This window comes from Aquarana catesbeiana, linkage group LG13, assembly GCF_042186555.1.
Source record: "Aquarana catesbeiana isolate 2022-GZ linkage group LG13, ASM4218655v1, whole genome shotgun sequence".
Lineage (NCBI taxonomy): Eukaryota > Metazoa > Chordata > Amphibia > Anura > Ranidae > Aquarana > Aquarana catesbeiana.
Genome location: NC_133336.1, coordinates 214,391,212 through 214,411,839, shown reverse-complemented (window position 1 = coordinate 214,411,839; position 20,628 = coordinate 214,391,212). Strand labels below are relative to the sequence as shown.

The 20,628-nt window shown below is 47.6% G+C and overlaps 1 protein-coding gene across 1 annotated transcript in view; it reads right to left on the bottom strand.

Moving 5' to 3' along the window:
* LOC141116392 (protein S100-A6-like) overlaps window positions 1–20,154 on the bottom strand; it is a 255,492-nt gene extending 235,338 nt beyond the window's left edge. Inside the window, exon 1 of the mRNA XM_073608642.1 lies at window positions 20,092–20,154. Within this exon, the coding sequence (XP_073464743.1) occupies window positions 20,092–20,094 (3 nt within the window). The 5' untranslated portion in view covers window positions 20,095–20,154. The remainder of the gene's footprint in view (window positions 1–20,091) is intronic.
* Between the last annotated feature and the right edge of the window lie 474 nt (window positions 20,155–20,628).

The window sequence follows — 20,628 nt, the reverse complement described above, 5'->3', positions numbered from 1 at the left end:
AAGTGATTGGACAAGCTATGATGTTTAAAGCCCTTTTTAATCCAGCTGACATGTTCATGTAGACGGACCCTCAATGCCCTGGTGGTCCTACCCACATACTGTAGTCCACAAGGACAAGACAAAAGATACGTGATGTGGGTACTACCACATGTGATGAATTTATTGATCTTGTAGGACTCACCAGAGGAAGGGGATGTGAACTCAAGTGTCTTCCTTACTCTATGTTTAGACGTTCTACACATTACACACCTCCCACTGCTGAAAAAAACAACCTGGTCTAGAAAAGTGAAAGTCTTCTTAGGGGGGAAAGGAAATACCATATCTGTTCTCACCAATTTTTGACAAAAATTGTAAGAACGACTCTTTGGATCCTGCCCAAACGATGACAATGTCATCTATATAACGCTTGTAAAATTTAAGCTGAGGTAAGTTACCACTGAAAATAGCATCTTTTTCCCAGTGACTCATGAATATGTTTGCCATTAAGGGGGCATATTTAGCACCCATGCCACTCCTCTCTTCTGCCTGAAAAACTGTTTGTCATGCCAGAAAAAATTTGGACTCATGGCTAAATCTAAGGCATGTACCAAAAAATCCTTTTGTTTATTTTTCATTGTAGTGTTATTCAAAGCCCACACTACTGCCTCAATCAATCAATCAATATGTTTCTGTTGAATGTTGGTATACAAGGAGTTGACATCAATACTGGCCAAAAGATACCCCTTATTGACCTCAATCCCCGCAATAATTGCATAAGATCACTGCTATCCTTAAGATAGGCTGGACAGCTCTGTGCCAATGGCTGTAAAAAACTGTCTAGATATTCACCAATTCTAGCAAACAATGAGTCCACCCCACTCACAATGGGTCTCCCGGGTGGTGTGGATGGATTCTTATGAATTTTGGACAATTGATATCATGGGGAAAGCCATAGGGAAGTCCCCGTGAAGTCCATGTGCGTCAGAGGGGGGCGGGCTCACCGGGTGGCCCTGCTCTCAGTTATATAAGAACTGTCAGAAGAACAGAAACGTCTCACAGCGGGAACCACTGTTACGTACCTGGGATGTGAGCCTGACTTGTAGAGGAAGGCCTCTCGTACAACTCCGGCTCGCGGACCACTGGTAGTGATACAGCAGCCACAGGAGCACGGTGGGGTATGAGTGCCTGTAAACAGTTCAATAGTCCGTGTAGTAGCGGTGATCAGCAGGCAGATAGTAGATGAGCTGACACGATGCTTGACTGGTGGCAGGCTGGGATGAACCACAGAGCAGTACCAGATGCAGGCTTGCGCGGCTGGGAGCTGTAGCAGGCTGGATGAGCGAGATGCAGGGTCAGACAGGCCGGGTCGGTAATAATCAGGCAGATCAGGCATAGACGGAAGGCAGAAGAGAGGTCAGGTCACAAGCCAAGTAGTACCGGAAGATCAGCAGACAGAATCAGCAGGCAGGATCAGAGTCTATGGGAAGCTGGGATCAGAACACGCAGCAGGCAATCACAGGTAACAATAAGCTGGATCAGAATCAGAGGTCACACAGGAAACAGGATACAACACAGGAGCTGCAGACCAAACAGCAATGAACCTCTGTAGGAGCCCTGTTTAAATAGCCCGCCTGACTTCAGTATTAGTGACAGGTGTGTGTCTTAAAGTGCTAGTACGCATGCGTGCACGCCGGGTGCTTACATGGAAAGCCTGTCTTCCCTGACATTGCCCCCTCCCTACGGGCAACCTCCGGGTGCCCAACCGGTTCCTCTTTTGCGGGTTCCTGCGGAAGAAGGCACGGATCAAGTCTGTGGCATGTACATTTCGTGCGGGTTCCCAGGAATTTTCCTCTGGACCATAACCCTTCCACTTGATTAAATATTGTGTCTGCCCCCTTCTTTTCCTGCAGTCTAAAACAGCCTCAACCTCAAATTCCTCATCCCCATCAATAATAATAGGTGCGGGAGGACCTGGTCTATGATCCGGAAATGGATCTGGCACAACAGGCTTTAGCAAGGATACATGAAACACTGGGTGGATTTTAAAAGACTCAGGTAAGGTTAATTCAAAAGAAACATCATTTATTTTTCTCCTTACCGGAAATGGTCCTACGAACCTTGGTGCCAGCTTCCTTGAAGGACATAGCATCTTCAAATTTGTTGTTGAAAGCCATACTTGATCTCCTGGTTGCAAGATCAGTTCCCCCTTCTTTTCTTGTCAAATGATTTCTTGCTGTCCTCCTGCGCTTTCGCGATGGTTTCCTGTAACAACATATTATTGCGAGAGAAAAAGTCCACAGTATCCTGGACAGCTGGAACGGAAGATTCTGTGACAAGATTAGGTAAGAAGGTGGGATGGAATCCATAATTAGCAAAGAACGGAGATTGCTTGGTGGCAGAATGGGTGGCATTATTATAGGCAAATTCCGCCAGTGGTAATAATGATACCCAATCATCCTGGACAAAAGAAGTAAAACAACGGATGTATTGTTCTAGGGTTTGATTAGTCCTCTCCGTCTGCCCATTAGTTTGTGGGTGGTAAGCAGAAGAGAATGAGAGTTCAATCTGTAGGGTCTCACACAAGGCCTTCCAAAATCTGGATGTGAACTGGACACCGCGATCAGACACAATATTTGCGGGGACTCCATGGAGTCTGACAATTTCTTTTATAAACACCCGGGCGGTTTCTGCAGCTGATGGTGTACTCTTTAGAGGAATGAAATGAGCCATCTTTGTTAAGCGATCCACTACCACAAAGATAGCGGTACATTCTTCAGAAGGTGGAAGTTCAACTATAAAATCCATAGCAATCATCTTCCACTGTCTGTCAGGTATAGGCAAAGGTCTGAGTAATCCCCAAGCTTTGTTATGGGAACTTTTACTCCGGGTGCAGGTGGTGCATGCATTTACATAGGCTCTGCAGTCTTTCTCCAAACCTGGCCACCAAAATGAGCGTTGTACAAGTTCGACAGTCTTATGAACCCCAAAATGGCCTGCCAAAGGGTGGTCATGACAAACCCCCAAGATCATTGCTCGAACCTTTTTAGGTACAAAAATCTGCTTACCCCTCCATAATAGCCCATTCTTTGCTTGTAGTGTGACCCCTGGAGGACTGGGTGTTTCTGCAGAAGCTTGCTGTAACTGAGACATAAGGTCAGTGTGTAATAGTAGGAAATTTCCAGCTGGTAAAATGGTGTCTGGTATTAGGACGTCTCTTGGATCTTCGAACATGCGCGACAACGCATCAGGCTTAGTGTTCTTTGATCCGGGCCTGTACGTAATATGGAATGAGAATCTTGAGAAAAAGAGTGCCCAGCGAGCTTGGCGTGGTTTGAGGCGTTTAGCGGATCGCAGATATTCAAGATTCTTATGATCCGTGTAGATCAGAATTGGATGGGCCGCTCCCTCCAACAAGTACCTCCATTCCTCCAACGCGGCTTTGATCGCCAAAAGTTCCTGATCCCCTACATCGTAGTTTCTTTCAGCTGACGTGAGTTTGCGTGAAAAGAATGCCACTGGATGGGTCACTTCTTTGAGGCCTTAACGTTGTGATAGAATGGCCCCAACTGCACTTTCTGAAGCATCCACCTCCACAATATAGGGCAAGGTAGAGTCTGGGTGACTTAAGACAGGAGCAATGGTAAACCGTCTCTTCAAGATTTCAAAAGCAGCTTGAGCCTCAGAAGTCCAACAGAAACGGATACCTTGTTTGGTCAGCTGTGTAATAGGGTGAATGATAGCAGAAAAGTTCTTGATAAACTTGCGGTAAAAATTGGCAAAGCCCACGAATCGTTGTATTCCCTTCTTGTCTGTGGGGGCTGGCCAATCTAGTATCGCTGAGACTTTCTGTGGGTCCATCTTGATCCCTTCGGTCGAAATGATCAGACCTAAAAACTGGATGCTCTGTTGCTCAAAGTCGCATTTCTCGGCTTTGGCATAAAGTCCATATTTGCGGAGCCGGCACAATACGCTTTTAACATGCCCTCGGTGCACCTCTAATGATACAGAGAATATCAAGATGTCATCAAGGTAGACAACCACAAAAATATCCAGAAAGTCTTTGAAAATGTCGTTAATAAAGTACTGGAAGGTGGCAGGGGCATTACAAAGGCCAAAGGGCATAACTAGATATTCAAAGTGCCCAAATCGGGTACGGAAGGCAGTTTTCCATTCATCTCCTTCTTGTATGCGAACCAGGTTATAGGCCCCTCTTAAATCCAGCTTAGTAAAAATGCTTGCTGATTTGAGTCTTTGGAACAGTTCAGGGACTAGAGGAAGGGGGTAGCGATTTTTCACTGTTATTTTATTTAGGTCACGATTAGGGATGAGCTTCGTGTTCGAGTCGAACCCATGTTCGACTCGAACATCGGCTGTTCGATCGTTCGCCGAATTGCGAACGTTATGGGCCGTTCGCGCTAAATTCGTGTGGCGCGTCACGGCCCATAATTCACTGCGGCATCGCAGTGCATTGCTGGCTGATGATTGGCCAAGCATGCACTATGACCCGCATGCTTGGCCAATCACAGCGCTGTCAGTAGAGAGAGCTGTAATTGGCCAAAGCCAGGGTGGCTTTGGCCAATTACGGCTCAGGGCATTTAGTACACACCCCACACTATATAAGGCCGCCTGCACGGCGGCCCTGTGTAGTGTGTGTTCCGGTGTGCTGAGAGATAGAGAGAGAGAGAGACAGTGTCATTTGATTTGAGTTAGATAGATTAGGCAGAACAGTCAGTCAGTTAGCTGCACTTACAGTGTATTGTGTATATATATGCATCCCAGGTGTTGCATATATATATATACACTGTATTCAGTTTAGCTAGATCCGTTCCTGTTATCTTCTATCTAGACTATTTACATTTAATGCAGTGCGTCCTGCTCACAGTGTTCAGCTAGATCCGTTCCTGTTATCTTCTAGACTATTTACATTTAGTGCAGTGCGTCCTGCTCACAGTGTTCAGCTAGATCCGTTCCTGCTATTTACATTTAGTGCAGTGCGTCCTGCTCACAGTGTTCAGCTAGATCCGTTCCTGTTAAATTCCTACTGACCGGCAGGCTTGTCTGGTTACAGTATATAAAGCTACCTGAAGAAAATTACAGGTGTTCTATTTGATCCTATTAGTACCACGGTCAGGCAGCTAGACTATTTACATTTAGTACAGTGTGTCCTGCTCACAGTGTTCAGCTAGATCCGTTCCTGTTATCTTCCTACTGACAGGCAGGCTTGTCTGGTTACAGTATATAAAGCTACCTGAAGAAAATTACAGGTGTTCTATTTGATCCTATTAGTACCACGGTCAGGCAGCTAGACTATTTACATTTAGTACAGTGCGTCCTGCTCACAGTGTACAGCTAGATCCGTTCCTGTTATCTTCCTACTGACAGGCAGGCTTGTCTGGTTACAGTATATAAAGCTACCTGAAGAAAATTACAGGTGTTCTATTTGATCCTATTAGTACCACGGTCAGGCAGCTAGACTATTTACATTTAGTACAGTGCGTCCTGCTCACAGTGTTCAGCTAGATCCGTTCCTGTTATCTTCCTACTGACAGGCAGGCTTGTCTGGTTACAGTATATAAAGCTACTTGAAGAAAATTACAGGTGTTCTATCCCAGCTTAGTGCAGCTACAGGCCATTAGTATGTCTGGAAGGCCAAGAAGGAGAGGCAGACAGTCACAAGCCAATAAGAGAGGGCAAGCAGGCTCTGTGTCTAGTGCTGGTCGTGGAGACGGTGCATCCTCATCAGCACGTGGCCATGGGACACGCTTGGCCTTTTTTTCGGCAGCTGGCCATGTTGAGCCGCAACATGCGGAAGACTTGGTCGAGTGGATGACCAAGCCGTCCTCATCCTCCTCATCCTCTCTCACCCATGCCCAGGGTGCTTTGTCTGGCAAAGCAGCGGCCTCTTCCCTCAGCTCAATGTCATCAGTGACTCCTTCCCTAGCTCCACCATGTCCTCATGAGGATTCCCTCGAACTGTTTGACCACAGTGTTGGGTACATGCTCCAGGAGGATGCCCAGCGTTTGGAAGGCTCTGATGACGATACTGAGCTCGATGAAGGCAGTAACATGAGCGCGGACAGAGGGGGTGCCCAAGAAGGACAGCAATCTGGCAGTCATGCTCCCCCTGCTGCAGCATACTGCCAGGTTTGCTCCAGTGATGAGGAGGGAGGGGATGATGAGGTCACTGACTCAACGTGGGTGCCTGATAGGAGAGAGGAGGAGGAGGAGGAGGAGGAGGAGGAGGAGGAGGAGGCGGCAGCACATCACCAACGAGGCAGGATGCCCTCCAGGGGCCAGCCTAAGGGCAGCACATTGACTGCATCACACCCCAAAGCTCCACATGTGCAGGGCGCTGCAGTCTCTGCGCGTTATTCAAAAAGTTCTTTGGTGTGGGCCTTTTTTGAGACGAGTGCATCAGATCGCACCGCTGCTATTTGCAACATATGTCTCAAGCGTATCTCGCGTGGCCAAAATATCTCCCGCTTGGGTACCACATGCTTGACCAGACATATGTTGACCTGCCATGCAGTTCGTTGGCAAGCGTATCTAAAAGACCCACACCAAAGAACAAAGAGGATCTCTCCTTGCTCCTCATCAGCTGAGATTTCCAACCCCACTAGACCTTCAGTCCTCTCTGAGACCTGCAGTGAGAGGAATGAAGGTGTAGAATTAGGTGTGTCACAGCCAAGTACTTGTGGGCAATCTGCTTTTGGTACACCGACGTCAGATTGTACCAGGCAAATTTCCCTGCCCCAGCTGCTGCACCGCCGAAAGAAGTTTGCTCCCAGCCATCCACATGCCCAGCGGTTGAATGCTAGCTTGGCAAAATTGCTAGCACTTCAACTGCTGCCTTTTCAGTTGGTAGACTCTGCCCCCTTCCATGAGTTTGTGGAATGTGCGGTTCCTCAGTGGCAGGTACCCAAACGCCACTTTTTCTCACGGAAGGCGATTCCGGCTCTCTACCGGCATGTGGAAGGCAATGTCCATGCCTCGCTGGACAGGGCGGTCAGCGGTAAGGTGCATATTACCGCTGACTCATGGTCCAGCAGGCATGGACAGGGACGTTACCTAAGTTTCACGGCGCATTGGGTGACTCTGCTGGCAGCTGGGAAGGATGCAGGACAAGGTGCAGTAGTGTTGGAGGTTGTTCCGCCACCACGCCTCCAAAATGCTGATTGTGACACACCTCTCTCCTCCACCCCCTCCTCTTCTTCTTCCTCCATGGCCTCTTCCTCGGAACCAGCGGTGCTCCGTAGGCGTTCAAGGGGCTACGCAAGTACGCAGGCCAAAAGATGCCATGCGGTGCTTGAGCTGGTGTGCTTGGGGGACAGGAGCCACACTGGGGCAGAGGTTCTGTCAGCTCTGCAGGGGCAGGTTCAGAGGTGGTTGACGCCACGCCAACTTAAGGCAGGAATGGTGGTTTGCGACAATGGCACCAACCTCCTCTCTGCCCTCCGACAGGGACAAATGACCCATGTGCCCTGTTTGGCTCACGTCCTTAACTTGGTGGTGCAGCGGTTCTTGGGCAGGTACCCGGGCTTACAGGATGTCCTGAGGCAGGCCAGGAAAGTCTGTGTGCATTTCCGCCGGTCATATAATGCCAGTGCTCGGCTGACGGACCTCCAAAAGGAGTTTAACCTGCCCAAGAACCGCCTAATCTGTGACATGCCCACCAGGTGGAACTCAACGTTGGCCATGCTGCAGCGGCTGCACACGCAGCAGAGGGCCATCAATGAGTACCTGTGCGACTATGGCACCAGGACAGGGTCAGGGGAGCTTGGTTTTTTTTCCCCACGCCAGTGGGCCATGATCAGGGATGCATGCACTGTCCTGTCACCATTCGAGGAGGCCACGAGGATGGTGAGCAGTGACAGTGCATGCATCAGTGACACTGTCCCCCTTGTCCACCTGTTGGAGCACACGCTGCGTGGAATAATGGACAGGGCACTTGAGGCAGAACAGAGGCAGGAAGAGGAGGACTTCCTTAGCTCTCAAGGCCCCCTTTATCCAGACAGTGTTCCTGCGTGCCCGCCGATCACACAGGAAGAGGACGAGGAGGAAGAGGAGGAGGAGGAAGATTGTGTCAGTATGGAGGTGGAGCCTGGCACTCAGCATCAGCAGCAGTCTTTAAGGGATCAGTCCCAAGAAACACATGGACTTGTACGTGGCTGGGAGGAGGTGGCTGCGGACCATGTCGTTCTTAGTGACCCAGAGGACTCCGGACCGAATGCCTCAGCAAACCTACGCTGCATGGCCTCCCTGATCCTGCAAAGCCTGCGTAAGGATCCTCGTATTCGTGGTATCAAGGAGAAGGACCAATACTGGCTGGCAACCCTCCTTGATCCACGTTACAAGGGTAAGGTTGCGGACCTTATCTTGCCATCGCAGAGGGAGCAGAGGATGAAACATCTTCGGGAGGCCTTGCAGAAAGGTCTGTGCAATGCGTTCCCAGAGACTGGGAGGTTACAAACTCCTGTTTCTGGACAACGTGTTGCTGAGGCTTCGGTCAGTCAAAGAAGGAGCGGTGGAGAAGGTGGCCGTCTGACCGATGCGTTCAGACAATTTTTTGGTCCGCAGCCCCAAGGTATGATCGGTTCCAGCAACCATCGCCAGCGTCTGTTTTACATGGTGCAGGAATACCTAGGGGCAAGATCAGACTTGGACACCTTTCCCACCGAAAATCCTCTGGGTTACTGGGTCTTGAGGATGGATCACTGGCCAGAGCTTGCACAGTATGCAATTGAGCTACTGGCCTGTCCTGCATCCAGCGTTCTTTCGGAACGCACATTCAGTGCTGCTGGAGGCGTGGTAACCGATCACAGGGTGCGTCTGTCCACCGACTCGGTCGATCGGCTGACCTTCATAAAAATGAATGAGTCTTGGATCACCACCAGCTACCAAGCACCTGATGCTGATGTAACCGAATAATTTTTTTTGAAATCTCAGATCCCTTCAAAGACTGCCTATGCTGATGCTGAGTGACTATCCCTGAGTAATTATCCTCTTCCTCCTCAATCATCACGCTGATAGCTTGTAAGAACATTTTTGGTTCTGGGCGCCACCACCAGTGCCTAAGGCACAATTTTTCAGCCCCTGTTTAACAGGGGCGTGTAATTACAATTTTTGATGTAATACTTTGCAGCAGGGCTCGTTCCTGCATTCCAACTAGAGTGTCTGTGAGGGGTTGCAGTGTTGTGGCACCAGCACCAGTGCCTAGGGCCCAATTTTTCTGCCCCTGTCTAACAGGGGCGTGTAATTACAATTTTTGATGCAATACTTTGCAGCAGGGCTCGTTCCTGCGTTCCAACTAGAGTGTCTGTGAGGGGTTGCAGTGTTGTGGCACCAGCACCAGTGCCTAAGGCCCAATTTTTCTGCCCCTGTCTAACAGGGGCGTGTAATTACAATTTTTGATGCAATACTTTGCAGCAGGGCTCGTTCCTGCGTTCCAACTAGAGTGTCTGTGAGGGGTTGCAGTGTTGTGGCACCAGCACCAGTGCCTAAGGCCCAATTTTTCTGCCCCTGTCTAACAGGGGCGTGTAATTACAATTTTTGAAGCAATAATTTGCAGCAGGGCTCGTTCCTGCGTTCCAACTAGAGTGTCTGTGAGGGGTTGCAGTGTTGTGGCACCAGCACCAGTGCCTAAGGCCTAATTTTTCAGCTCCTGTTCAACAGGGGCATGTAATTACAATTCTTGATCTAATATTTCACAGCAGGGCCCTGTGAGGGCTTACAGTGTTGTGGCCACAGCAACACCTAAGGCCCAAATTTCTGCTGAGTATATAGGGCAGGACCCTACTTTCAAACATCTAACTTACAAACGACTCCTACTTGCAAACGGAAGGAGACAACAGGAAGTGAGATGAAATCTACCCCTAGGAAGGGAAATTCTCTCCTGTAAGAGTTAATATGGGAAAACAAGTTCTCCTTTCCACTGATGCTTTCCAATCCTTGTTCCACAAAAAAACCCAAATTTTCAAAAAACATTTTTCATTGGGACAAAAAAGTGAGGTGAAATCTTCTGAAGAGGAGGAAAGACAGCAAAACAAATGTCACAGGGGTGATAACCCTTCCCTATGTTTTCCAAAAAGCTTAGAAAAGATTTTTTGGCTGGAGCTAAACACGTTAAAAATGTTCAAAATTACAAACAGATTCTACTTAACAACAAACCTACAGTCCCTGTCTTGTTTGCACCGCCTGTATACTGCTGTTCAGAGTATATAGGGCCTGGTGGCCCCACACCTTTCCTTATTTTAATTTGGGTGCGGGGTTCCCCTTAATATCCATACAAGACCCAAAGGGACTGGTAATGGACTGGGGGGTACCCATGCCGTTTGTCTCACTGATTTTCATCCATATTGCCATGACCCGACATGACATTAAACCCGCAAGCAGTTTTAAATGAGATTTTTTCCTTTAAAAATGACATTTGGTGCAGGGACTGTTCTAAACATGGGAAACACGCGTCACTTTACAGGCATACTATAGACACCCCCCAGGTACGATATTTAAAGGAATATTTCACTTTTTTTTTTTTACTTTAAGCATCATTAAAATCACTGCTCCCGAAAAACGGCCGTTTTTAAAAGTTTTTTTTGCATTGATACATGTCCCCTGGGGTAGGACCCGGGTCCCCAAACCCTTTTTAGGACAATACCATGCAAATTAGCCTTTAAAATGAGCACTTTTGATTTCGAACGTTCGAGTCCCATAGACGTCAATGGGGTTCTAACGTTCGTGCGAACTTTCGGTCCGTTCGCGGGTTCTGGTGTGAACCGAACCGGGGGGTGTTCGGCTCATCCCTAGTCACGATAGTCCACACATGGTCTCAGGGAATGATCCTTCTTTTCTACAAAAAATATACCGGCACTGGCCGGTGAAGTAGAGGGACGGATGAATCCTTTCTGCAGATTTTCATCAATATAGTCCTTCAGAACTCCTGATTCCCGCTCAGATAAAGGGAAGATGCGCCCGAATGGAATCTCTGTCCCAGGAAGGAGCTCGATGGGGCAGTCATAAGGTCTGTGTGGAGGAAGGGTGTCTGCTCCTCGTTTACTGAAAACATCCAGGTATTCGTGGTAAGAATTCGGAACTACTTGACATAATTCAGGGTCTGCGTCCATACACAGCAGGGTAGCAGGTGATGGTGGTGAAGTTTCCAAACAGTGTCTCTGGCAATATGCTGACTGGAACTTGACACTTCCGGATTTCCAGTCTATCTGTGGATTGTGGGCCTGTAGCCAGGGTAGGCCCAGGATGATGGGAAATAAGGGCGAAGAAATTGCGTCTAAACGCAGCAGCTCTCGGTGGTTGGTGGAGGAGATGGTCAGCATCGGTGGGGTCTCCTTTGTTACCAGTCCAGATTTAACACGAGACCCATCGGCCAGGAATACAGTGAGTCCCTGTCCTCTGGTTTGTAGAGGAATGTGTTGCTGAGCTGCGAAGGACTGGTCGATGAAACAGCTACACGCTCCAGAATCAATAATAGCCGTCACTGATATGGTTCTTCCCGGTAGTTGGAAGGAAACAGGCAGAGCGATATGAGCTGAGCTGGCAGACAAGGCAGGCAGGGGTGAATGCTTGAGTGAAGAAAGGGAAAGACACTTACGCAGCTTGGCAGGACAGGTATGTACGAAGTGACCGGCTTCTCCACAGTACAGGCAGAGGTTATTTACTCGTCGGCGTTGGCGTTCTTCTGGAGTCAAAGAAGAGCGAATCAGGCCCAATTCCATGGGTTTAGGCACCTCTGGAGTGGGGAAAGTGGAATTTCCAGGAGCCGGATTAGGAGAAGCAGGCATCTTAGGTAACATCCAGGCTGGACGGAAGTGCTGTGTGGTTCTTTCAGACCTGCGTTCTCGTAGGCGGCGGTCAATCTGAATGGACAGAGTGATTAGGGCTTCCAGAGAGCTTGGCACCCCGACCTGAGCGAGCTCATCTTTCAGGCTTTCCGAGAGACCTAGACGAAATTGATGACGCAGGGCTGCGTCATTCCAGCTAGTGTCTGCACTCCAGCGTCTAAAGTCAGTGACATAGTCCTCTGCTGCTCTATGGCCTTGCTGGAGTGTATGAAGAGCGGCTTCAGCAGTGGTGGTACGTTGTGGGTCATCATAAATCAGCGCCATGGCGTCAAAGAACATTTGCATGGTGTTTAGTTGTGCGTTGTTCTCTTCTAACAGCCGGTGGGCCCAAGACTGTGGTTCCCCTTGGAGGAGGCAAATAATGAATCTCACCTTGGTGGTTTCCAGGGAAAAAGTCTGTGGCTGGAGAGCAAAGTAGAGCTGACAGGCATTGCGAAAGGCTCTAAATTTACTCCGATCACCGGAAAACCTCTCAGGAGTAGGTACACGAGGCTCAGGGGGTAACATCATTACTGTATGGCTGGCTAAAGCCCCAGCTTGGGTGATGGAGGAGGCAGGATCAGATGCAGGAGCTATGGTTGCTGGATTGGACAGGGACTGTACCCACTCTTCGAGACGCACGTATCCTTCCTGCAGTGACTTAACCGTCTGTGTAAGAGCAGCAAGGTGCTGACATATTTCATTTACTGGAGAGGGTCCTCTTGCAGGCTCAGACATGGCTGTTTGGTACTGTTACGTACCTGGGATGTGAGCCTGACGTGTAGAGGAAGGCCTCTCGTACAACTCCGGCTCGCGGACCACTGGTAGTGATACAGAAGCCACAGGAGCACGGTGGGGTATGAGTGCCTGTAAACAGTTCAATAGTCCGTGTAGTAGCGGTGATCAGCAGGCAGATAGTAGATGAGCTGACACGATGCTTGACTGGTGGCAGGCTGGGATGAACCACAGAGCAGTACCAGATGCAGGCTTGCGCGGCTGGGAGCTGTAGCAGGCTGGATGAGCGAGATGCAGGGTCAGACAGGCCGGGTCGGTAATAATCAGGCAGATCAGGCATAGACGGTAGGCAGAAGAGAGGTCAGGTCACAAGCCAAGTAGTACCGGAAGATCAGCAGACATAATCAGCAGGCAGGATCAGAGTCTATGGGAAGCCGGGATCAGAACAGGCAGCAGGAAATCACAGGTAACAACAAGCTGGATCAGAATCAGAGGTCACACAGGAAACAGGATACAACACAGGAGCTGCAGACCAAACAGCAATGAACCTCTGTAGGAGCCCTGTTTAAATAGCCCGCCTGACTTCAGTATTAGTGACATGTGTGTGTCTTAAAGTGCTAGTACGCATGCGTGCACGCCGGGTGCTTACATGGAAAGCCTGTCTTCCCTGACAACCTCCCATGGATGCGGATCGTCCAGGGAACGAAGCGGGAAAGAAGAAGACAGAAGATGCGGACGAGAAGACCGAAGGAAGAAGCAGAGGATCGGAGGAAGAAGAGAAGGAACCGGGGAGAAGAACAAGATGGAGAAAGCAAACCGAATGAAGACCAGAAGAAGATGGAAGAAGAAGATGGGAAAGAAGAAGACATTAATAAAGAAATTGTCAAAAACCGGCTATTGTCTTTTTTAACATTTTTGACACTTTTTTTGTGAAATGGTAGGCATTACCATTTCACACAGGAGGGCCGGGATCTGGGGGTCCTCTTGTTAAAGGGGGCTTCCGGATTCTGATAAGCCCACCGCCTGCATACCCCCACAACCACCGGGCAAGGGTTGTGGGGATGAGGCCCTTATCCCCATCAACATGGGGACATCATCCCCATGTTGAGGGCATGTGGCCTGGTACGGTTCAGGAGGGGGGCCGCTCTCTTGTCCCCCCTCTTTTCCTGCAGCCTGCCAGGTTGTGTGCTCAGATAAGGGTCTGGTATGGATTTTTAGGGGGACCCCCATGCCATTTTTTTTTAAATTTTGGCGTGGGGTTCCCCTTAATATCCATACCAGACCTGAAGGGCCTGGTATAGAATTTTGGGGGGACCCCCACACATTTTTTTTTAATTTTGGTTCGGGGTTCCCCTTAATATTCATAACAGACCCAAAGGGCCTGTTAATGCACTGTGGGGGAATCCCATTCTGTTTTTTTTAATGATTTTTATGTGTTTTGCAGAGACCTGACAATTCATTATAGCAGCTGGCACTACCACTAGTTCTTTTAAATGACTTTTTTCCTTTGAAATGTCATTTTTCTGTCAGACTGTTCTAAACACGGGAAACATGCACCCCTTTACAGGCATACTATAGACACCCCCCAGGTATGAAATTTAAAGAAATATTTCACTTTTATTGTTTCACTTTAAGCATTATTAAAATCACTGCTCCTGAAAAAACTACCTTTTTTTAAAACTTTTTTTGCATTGATTCATGTCCCCTGGGGCAGGACCGGGGTCCCCAAACACTTTTTATGACAATAACTTGCATATTAACCTTCACAATTAGCACTTTTGATTTCTCCCATAGACTTTTAAAGGGTGTTCTTTTGAATTTGCCGCGAACACCCCAAATTGTTCACTATTTCGCGAACGGGCAAACAGCCAATGTTTGGGTCGAACTCATGTTCGACCCGAACAGACAGCCCATCCCTACTGAGGACATACCTTATCATGAGAACTCTTTTTTCTCCCCTTTTTTTCTAATTTTTTTGACTATTTATTATTCCAGTGTGGCCTCCTCTCGTGACATTATATATGTCCCTGACTAACTGTTTGACCTACTGTGGGAATGACATGTGTATCATATGAATAGTCACAGTGAATGTATCATTTCAGAAGTGATATAGTGTGAATAATTTCTGTGGTTACATACTGTTCCTTTCAGGAATCATCCAGTTTAGATCTCGCCCCAGGGGGCTTGGGGAATTAACAGGCACTCGCAGGGGGTGTACTATATTGGGGGAGGGAGGAATTTACCCACTGCATGTTGTATTTCCCCTTCATTATGTTGAGAGGAGTATTTTTGAATTACCTGTTATATAGCTTTTGGGGAATTGTTTGACCATCGGAGATTTATTTCCAATAATAGGGATCTTTTTTTGGTCTTTTATCAGGGATTAAGGGATATCATTGTTGGTGTCTTTTGTATTTTTGCTCTTTTTCAGCGAATAAAATATTTGTAGTTTAACTCTTTAAGGTGTGTGTTTATATAATTTATTTTTTATTGTTCTTGTTCTCTATTTTTCTTGTTCTCTGTCTTTGCCCCTCCCACAATGGGGAGATTTCCTGCAGCAGTTTGTGTCTCTGCCCATCCCTCAATGGGGAGATTTCCTGCAGTAGTTTGTGTCTCTGCCCCTCCCACAATGGGGAGATTTCCTGCAGTAGTTTGTGTCTCTGCCCCTCCCACAATGGGGAGATTTCCTTCAGTGGTTTGTGTCTCTGCCCCTCCCACAATGGGGAGATTTCCTGCAGTGGTTTGTGTCTCTGCCCCTCCCACAATGGGGAGAATTCCCTGCAGTAGTTTTTGTCTCTGCCCCTCCCACAATGGGGAGATTTCCTTCAATAGTTTGTGTCTCTGCCCCTCCCACGATGGGGAGATTTCCTGCAGTGGTTTGTGTCTCTGCCCCTCCCACAATGGGGAGAATTCCCTGCAGTAGTAGTGTCTCTTCCCCTCCCACAATGGGGAGATTTCCTGCAGTAGTTTGTGTCTCTGCCCCTCCCACAATGGGGAGATTTCCTGCAGTAGTTTGTGTCTCTGCCCCTCCCACAATGGGGAGATTTCCCTACAGTAGTTTGTGTCTCTGCCCCTCCCACAATAGGGAGATTTCCTGCAGTAGTTTGTGTCTCTGCCCCTCCCACAATGGGGGAGTTTTTTGCTCAGTGCCACTCCCACAGCTTTCAATGAATATCTATTGTCCATATTTGAGTCAGTAATCACGTGAGACAAATGTAAGAACGGGATTGGCTGTCCTCTGGGGTGTCCCCACTAGGGATGAGCCGAACACCCCCCTGTTTGATTCGCACCAGAACATGCAAACAGGCAAAACATTTGTTCGAACACCATTAAGGTCTATGGGACACGAACATGAATAATCAAAAGTGCTCATTTTAAAGGCTTATATGCAAGTTATTGTCATAAAAAAGTGTTTGGGGACCTGGGTCCTGCCCCAGGGGACATGGATCAATCCAAAAAAAAGTTTTAAAAATGGCCGCTTTTTTGGGAGCAGTGATTTTAATAATGCTTAAAGTCAAACAATAAAAGTGTAATATCCCTTTAAATTTCGTACCTGGGGGGTGTCTATAGTATGCCTGTAAAGGAGCGCATGTTTCCCGTGTTTAGAACAGTCTGACAGCAAAATTACATTTCAAAGGAAAAAAAGTCATTTAAAACTACTCGTGGCTATTAATGAATTGCCGGTCCGACAATACACATAAAAGTTCATTGATAAAAACGGCATGGGAATTCCCCACAGGGGAACCTCGAACCAAGATTTAAAAAAAATGACGTGGGGGGGTTCCAGACCTGAAGGGCCTGGTATGGATTTTAAGGGGAACCCCGGCCAAAATTTTTTTTAAAAATGGCGTGGGGTCCCCCCAAAAATCCATACCAGACCCTTATCCGAGCACGCAACCTGGCAGGCTACAGGAAAAGAGGGGGGATGAAAGAGCGCCCCCCCTCCTGAACTGTACCAGGTCACATGTCCTCAACATTGGGAGGGTGCTTTGGGGTAGCCCCCCAAAACACCTTGTCCCCATGTAGATGGGGACAAGGGCCTGGTATGGATTTTAAGGGGAACCCCGGCCAAAAATGTTTAAAAAAATGGCGTGGGGTCCCCCCAAAAATCCATACCAGACCCTTATCCGAGCACGCAACCTGGCAGGCTGCAGGAAAAGAGGGGGGGACGAAAGAGCGCCCCCCTCCTGAACTGTACCAGGCCACATGTCCTCAACATTGGGAGGGTGCTTTGGGGTAGCCCCCAAAACACCTTGTCCCCATGTAGATGGGGACAAGGGCCTTATCCCCACAACCCTTGCCTGGTGGTTGTGGGGGTCTGCGGGCGGGGGGCTTATCGGAATCTGGAAGCCCGCTTTAACAAGGGGACCCCCAGATCCCAGCCCTCCCCCTGTGTGAAATGGTAAGGGGGTACAAAAGTACCCCTACCATTTCACAAAAAAAGTGTCAAAAATTTTAAAAATGACAAGAGACAGTTTTTGACAATTTAAATGCTTCTTCATTCTTCTATCTTCTATCTTCCTTCAGTTTCTTCCTCCATCTTCTTCTTCTTCTGGTTCTTCTGGTTCTTCCTCCAGTGTTCTTGTCCAGCATCTTCCTCCGCGGTGTCTTCTGCCGCTCCGCATCCACCAAGATGGGAGGCTCCCGCTGAGTGACGCTTCTCCTCTTCTGACGGTTATTAAATAACAGAGGGCAGGGCCACCCGGTGACCCCACCCCCCCTGACGCACGGGGGCTTGATGGGGACTTCCCTGTGGCATTCCCCATGATGTCAGAAGGGGCGGGGTCACCTGTTATGTAACGGGTGACCCTGCCCCCCTCTGATGTCACGGGGAATGCCACAGGGAAGTCCCCGTCAAGTTCCCATGCGTCAGAGGGGAGCGGGGTCACTGGGTGGCCCACCCTCTGTTATTTAAGAACCATCATAAGAGGAGAAGCGTCACACAGCGGGAGTCTCCCATTTTGGTGGATGCGGAGCGGCCAGAGGAGAAGATAGGAAGAAGACGCCGTGGAGGAAGATGCTTGATGAGAACACCAGAGGAAGAACCAGAAGAACCAGAAGAAGAAGAAGACTGTCTCTTGTCATTTTTAACATTTTTGACACTTTTTTTGTGAAATGGAAGGGGTACTTTTGTACCCCCTTACCATTTCACACAGGGGGGAGGGCTGGGATCTGGGGGTCCCCTTGTTAAAGGGAGCTTCCAGATTCCGATAAGTCCCCCACCACAGACCCCCACAACCACCGGGCAAGGGTTGTGGGGATGAGGCCCTTGTCCCCATCAACATAGGAACAAGGTGTTTTGGGTGCTACCCCAAAGCACCCTCCCAATGTTGAGGGCATGTGGCCTGGTACAGTTCAGGAGGGGGGTGCTCTCTCATCCCCCTCTTTTCCTGCGGCCTGCCAGGTTGCGTGCTCGGATAAGGGTCTGGTATGGATTTTTGGGGGGACCCCACACCATTTTTTTTTAATTTTGGCGTGGGGTTCCCCTTATAATCCATACTAGACCTGAAGGGTCTGGTATAGATTTTGAGGGGGACCCCACACCATTTTTTAAAAAATTTTGGCCGGGGTTCCCCTTAATATCCATACCAGACCTGAAGGGCCTGGTATGGAATTTAGGGGGACCCCCACATTATTTTTTTTAAATTTTGGTTCGGGGTTCCCCAACACTTTTTATGACAATAACTTGCATATAAGCCTGTAAAATTAGCACTTTTGATTTCTCCCATAGACTTTTAAAGGGTCTTCCGGGGCTTTTGAATTTGCCTCGAACACCCCAAAATGTTCGCTGTTTGGCGAACTGGCGAACAGCCGATGTTCAAGTCGAACTCATGGCCCAGCCATCCGATCGGTGTAGTCCTCCTCAGACAGCGGCGTCTAATGTCAGTGCGATGGAATGCCGTGTAACCATGCCCAAGACATGTTTCATTGAGTTCACTCTTCAGAGGGAGTGGTGTCACTATCATGGTGGTGTGGTGGAAGAGTAGAAGATTTATCACACAAGAAGATTGAAAAACAACTGTTGAGCTTGATCATTCATTTCTTGTAATTTATTATCTATAGTGACACTTTTTCACTGGGTGTTGACATTTTTTTCATGATACTATTATTATTATTTTTATGTATAATTAGAGGGTCATAGGAATCATGCTGTTCTGACTCATTATTTTACACAATTTATATTAGCGCCACTATCTCAATCTGTACACGTGTGAGAGGTATAGTTTTGGGATTCTGATCAATTTACGTATTTATTTAAGTGGCAGCTTTTTTCACTGTACACTGTGTAGGTACACACATTTTGTATTCATTTACACATCTTTTATATAGCTTTGCACTTTTCTTTGACACAGTGCAGTAAGAGAGATTCAGGGGCGGTTTATTTGTATATCTCTTGCTACAAACCATATTTTTATTATTGTATTATCGTTGTTATTATTATTATATTATGTTGTAATATTATAATTATTATGAATATTTTTTTTAATATTATATAATTGTTGTTGTGGGTTTGTTTGTTTTTTTGTTTTTTCTTATTTATCAATATTTTTTTATTAATATATATTTTTTCATTATATTATTGTTATCTTATTATTTTATTATGTTTTAATATTATTGTTATTATCATTGTTATTATTTTTATTGATAATATTGTAGTTTTTTATTATTGTATTTTCCTTGTTAATAAAATAATTTATTATTATGTTGTAATATTAATATCATTATCAATATTATGTTAAATATTTTATTGTTTTTATTTTTCTATTTGCTCGGCTGGCTGCATACAAGAAATCGGCGTCTACAGGGTGGAGATGCTCCGGGACAGAAATGGAGGATGGGGATTGGCTAAAGAGGTAGGCGATATTTGCAGATCCCACCACTACCGACAGATGGCATGCATAGGGTTAACCCATCATTCTATTCTATCAATCGTCAGACAAGTTAACACAAAGGGGCGATCAATTGCTTGGAACAAAAATATCTGTCCGATGGTCTTTGTTCCTCTATGACAATCAGTGCCCTGCCCCTCCTCCACTCTGCACAGGCATAATCATTTAGGCACGGTCATGCCAATCGCTCATGTTCATGCCGGCTGGGTTTTCTTGGCCACCTCCTAGTCAGGGTGACCTGCACAGGTGGGCAAATGGGGTTTAGTTGTCTCAGACTACTCCAAAGGACAGGGGGCTGCTGAGAGAACAGAAAATAAGGAGACTTCTCAAGACTTTGGAGACTTCCTAGTCACAGGTGTGAGATGACCTATTGAAGACGGATCTGAGGAAGGAGATGCCTTGTTCAAAAATGGGGACCATTCCTATTTTCCGATCCCTTAGCGACACCCCCCAAACTATCTGAGACAGCTGACCCCCATTTTGCCCACCGGTGCAGGTGACCCTTGCCTATCGAGAATGTAACCTGGAACATCGAATGACCCCACCAGAGGAAACCCATAGGGAGAGCCCCATGCCAAGCTGGCCATGAATGTTGGCACTGCTACCACCCCCCCCCACACAAAGCAGACAGAGAGCAGTATAGTCTCACTTACCATGTTTTCAATGTCGTCAGTCTACGGAGACAGAGGGTAGAATTCAGCTGTTGTGGTACCTGTTATAATTTGATGCCCAATATATACCCAGACAAGACAGCGCCACACCCAGGGGAGCAACCTGATAAGAGATGAGCCAAGGATTTGGGGTGGAGGTATCGCCCTTCCTCCTCCTCCTCTCCTCATTGGTTCCCCTCTCCTCACAAGCTCTCCGAAATGTTGATAAAACTTTTAGTAAAACTATTCAGGTTGTGGTCCCTTAGGGAGGACTGGTTTTCATTTGGCATCTGGCTGAGAGAGATTGAGCCGGGTGAGCTTAGGACTGAGCCATCATTGCTGGGCTGCGAAAAAAACCTCCTTGGAATCCCTGAAGCCAACGGGAAACCCCCAAACCCCAGGAGGGCCAGTATGGTGACGGTGAACCTTTGACTTGTTCTGCAATTTTGAAGCAGGGTTATGGACTACCTCATGTTTTCTGTTTGCTGATGATGAGCTGTTTTTCTCTCTCTTTGCCTGTTTACTTGGAAAGAAAAAGGG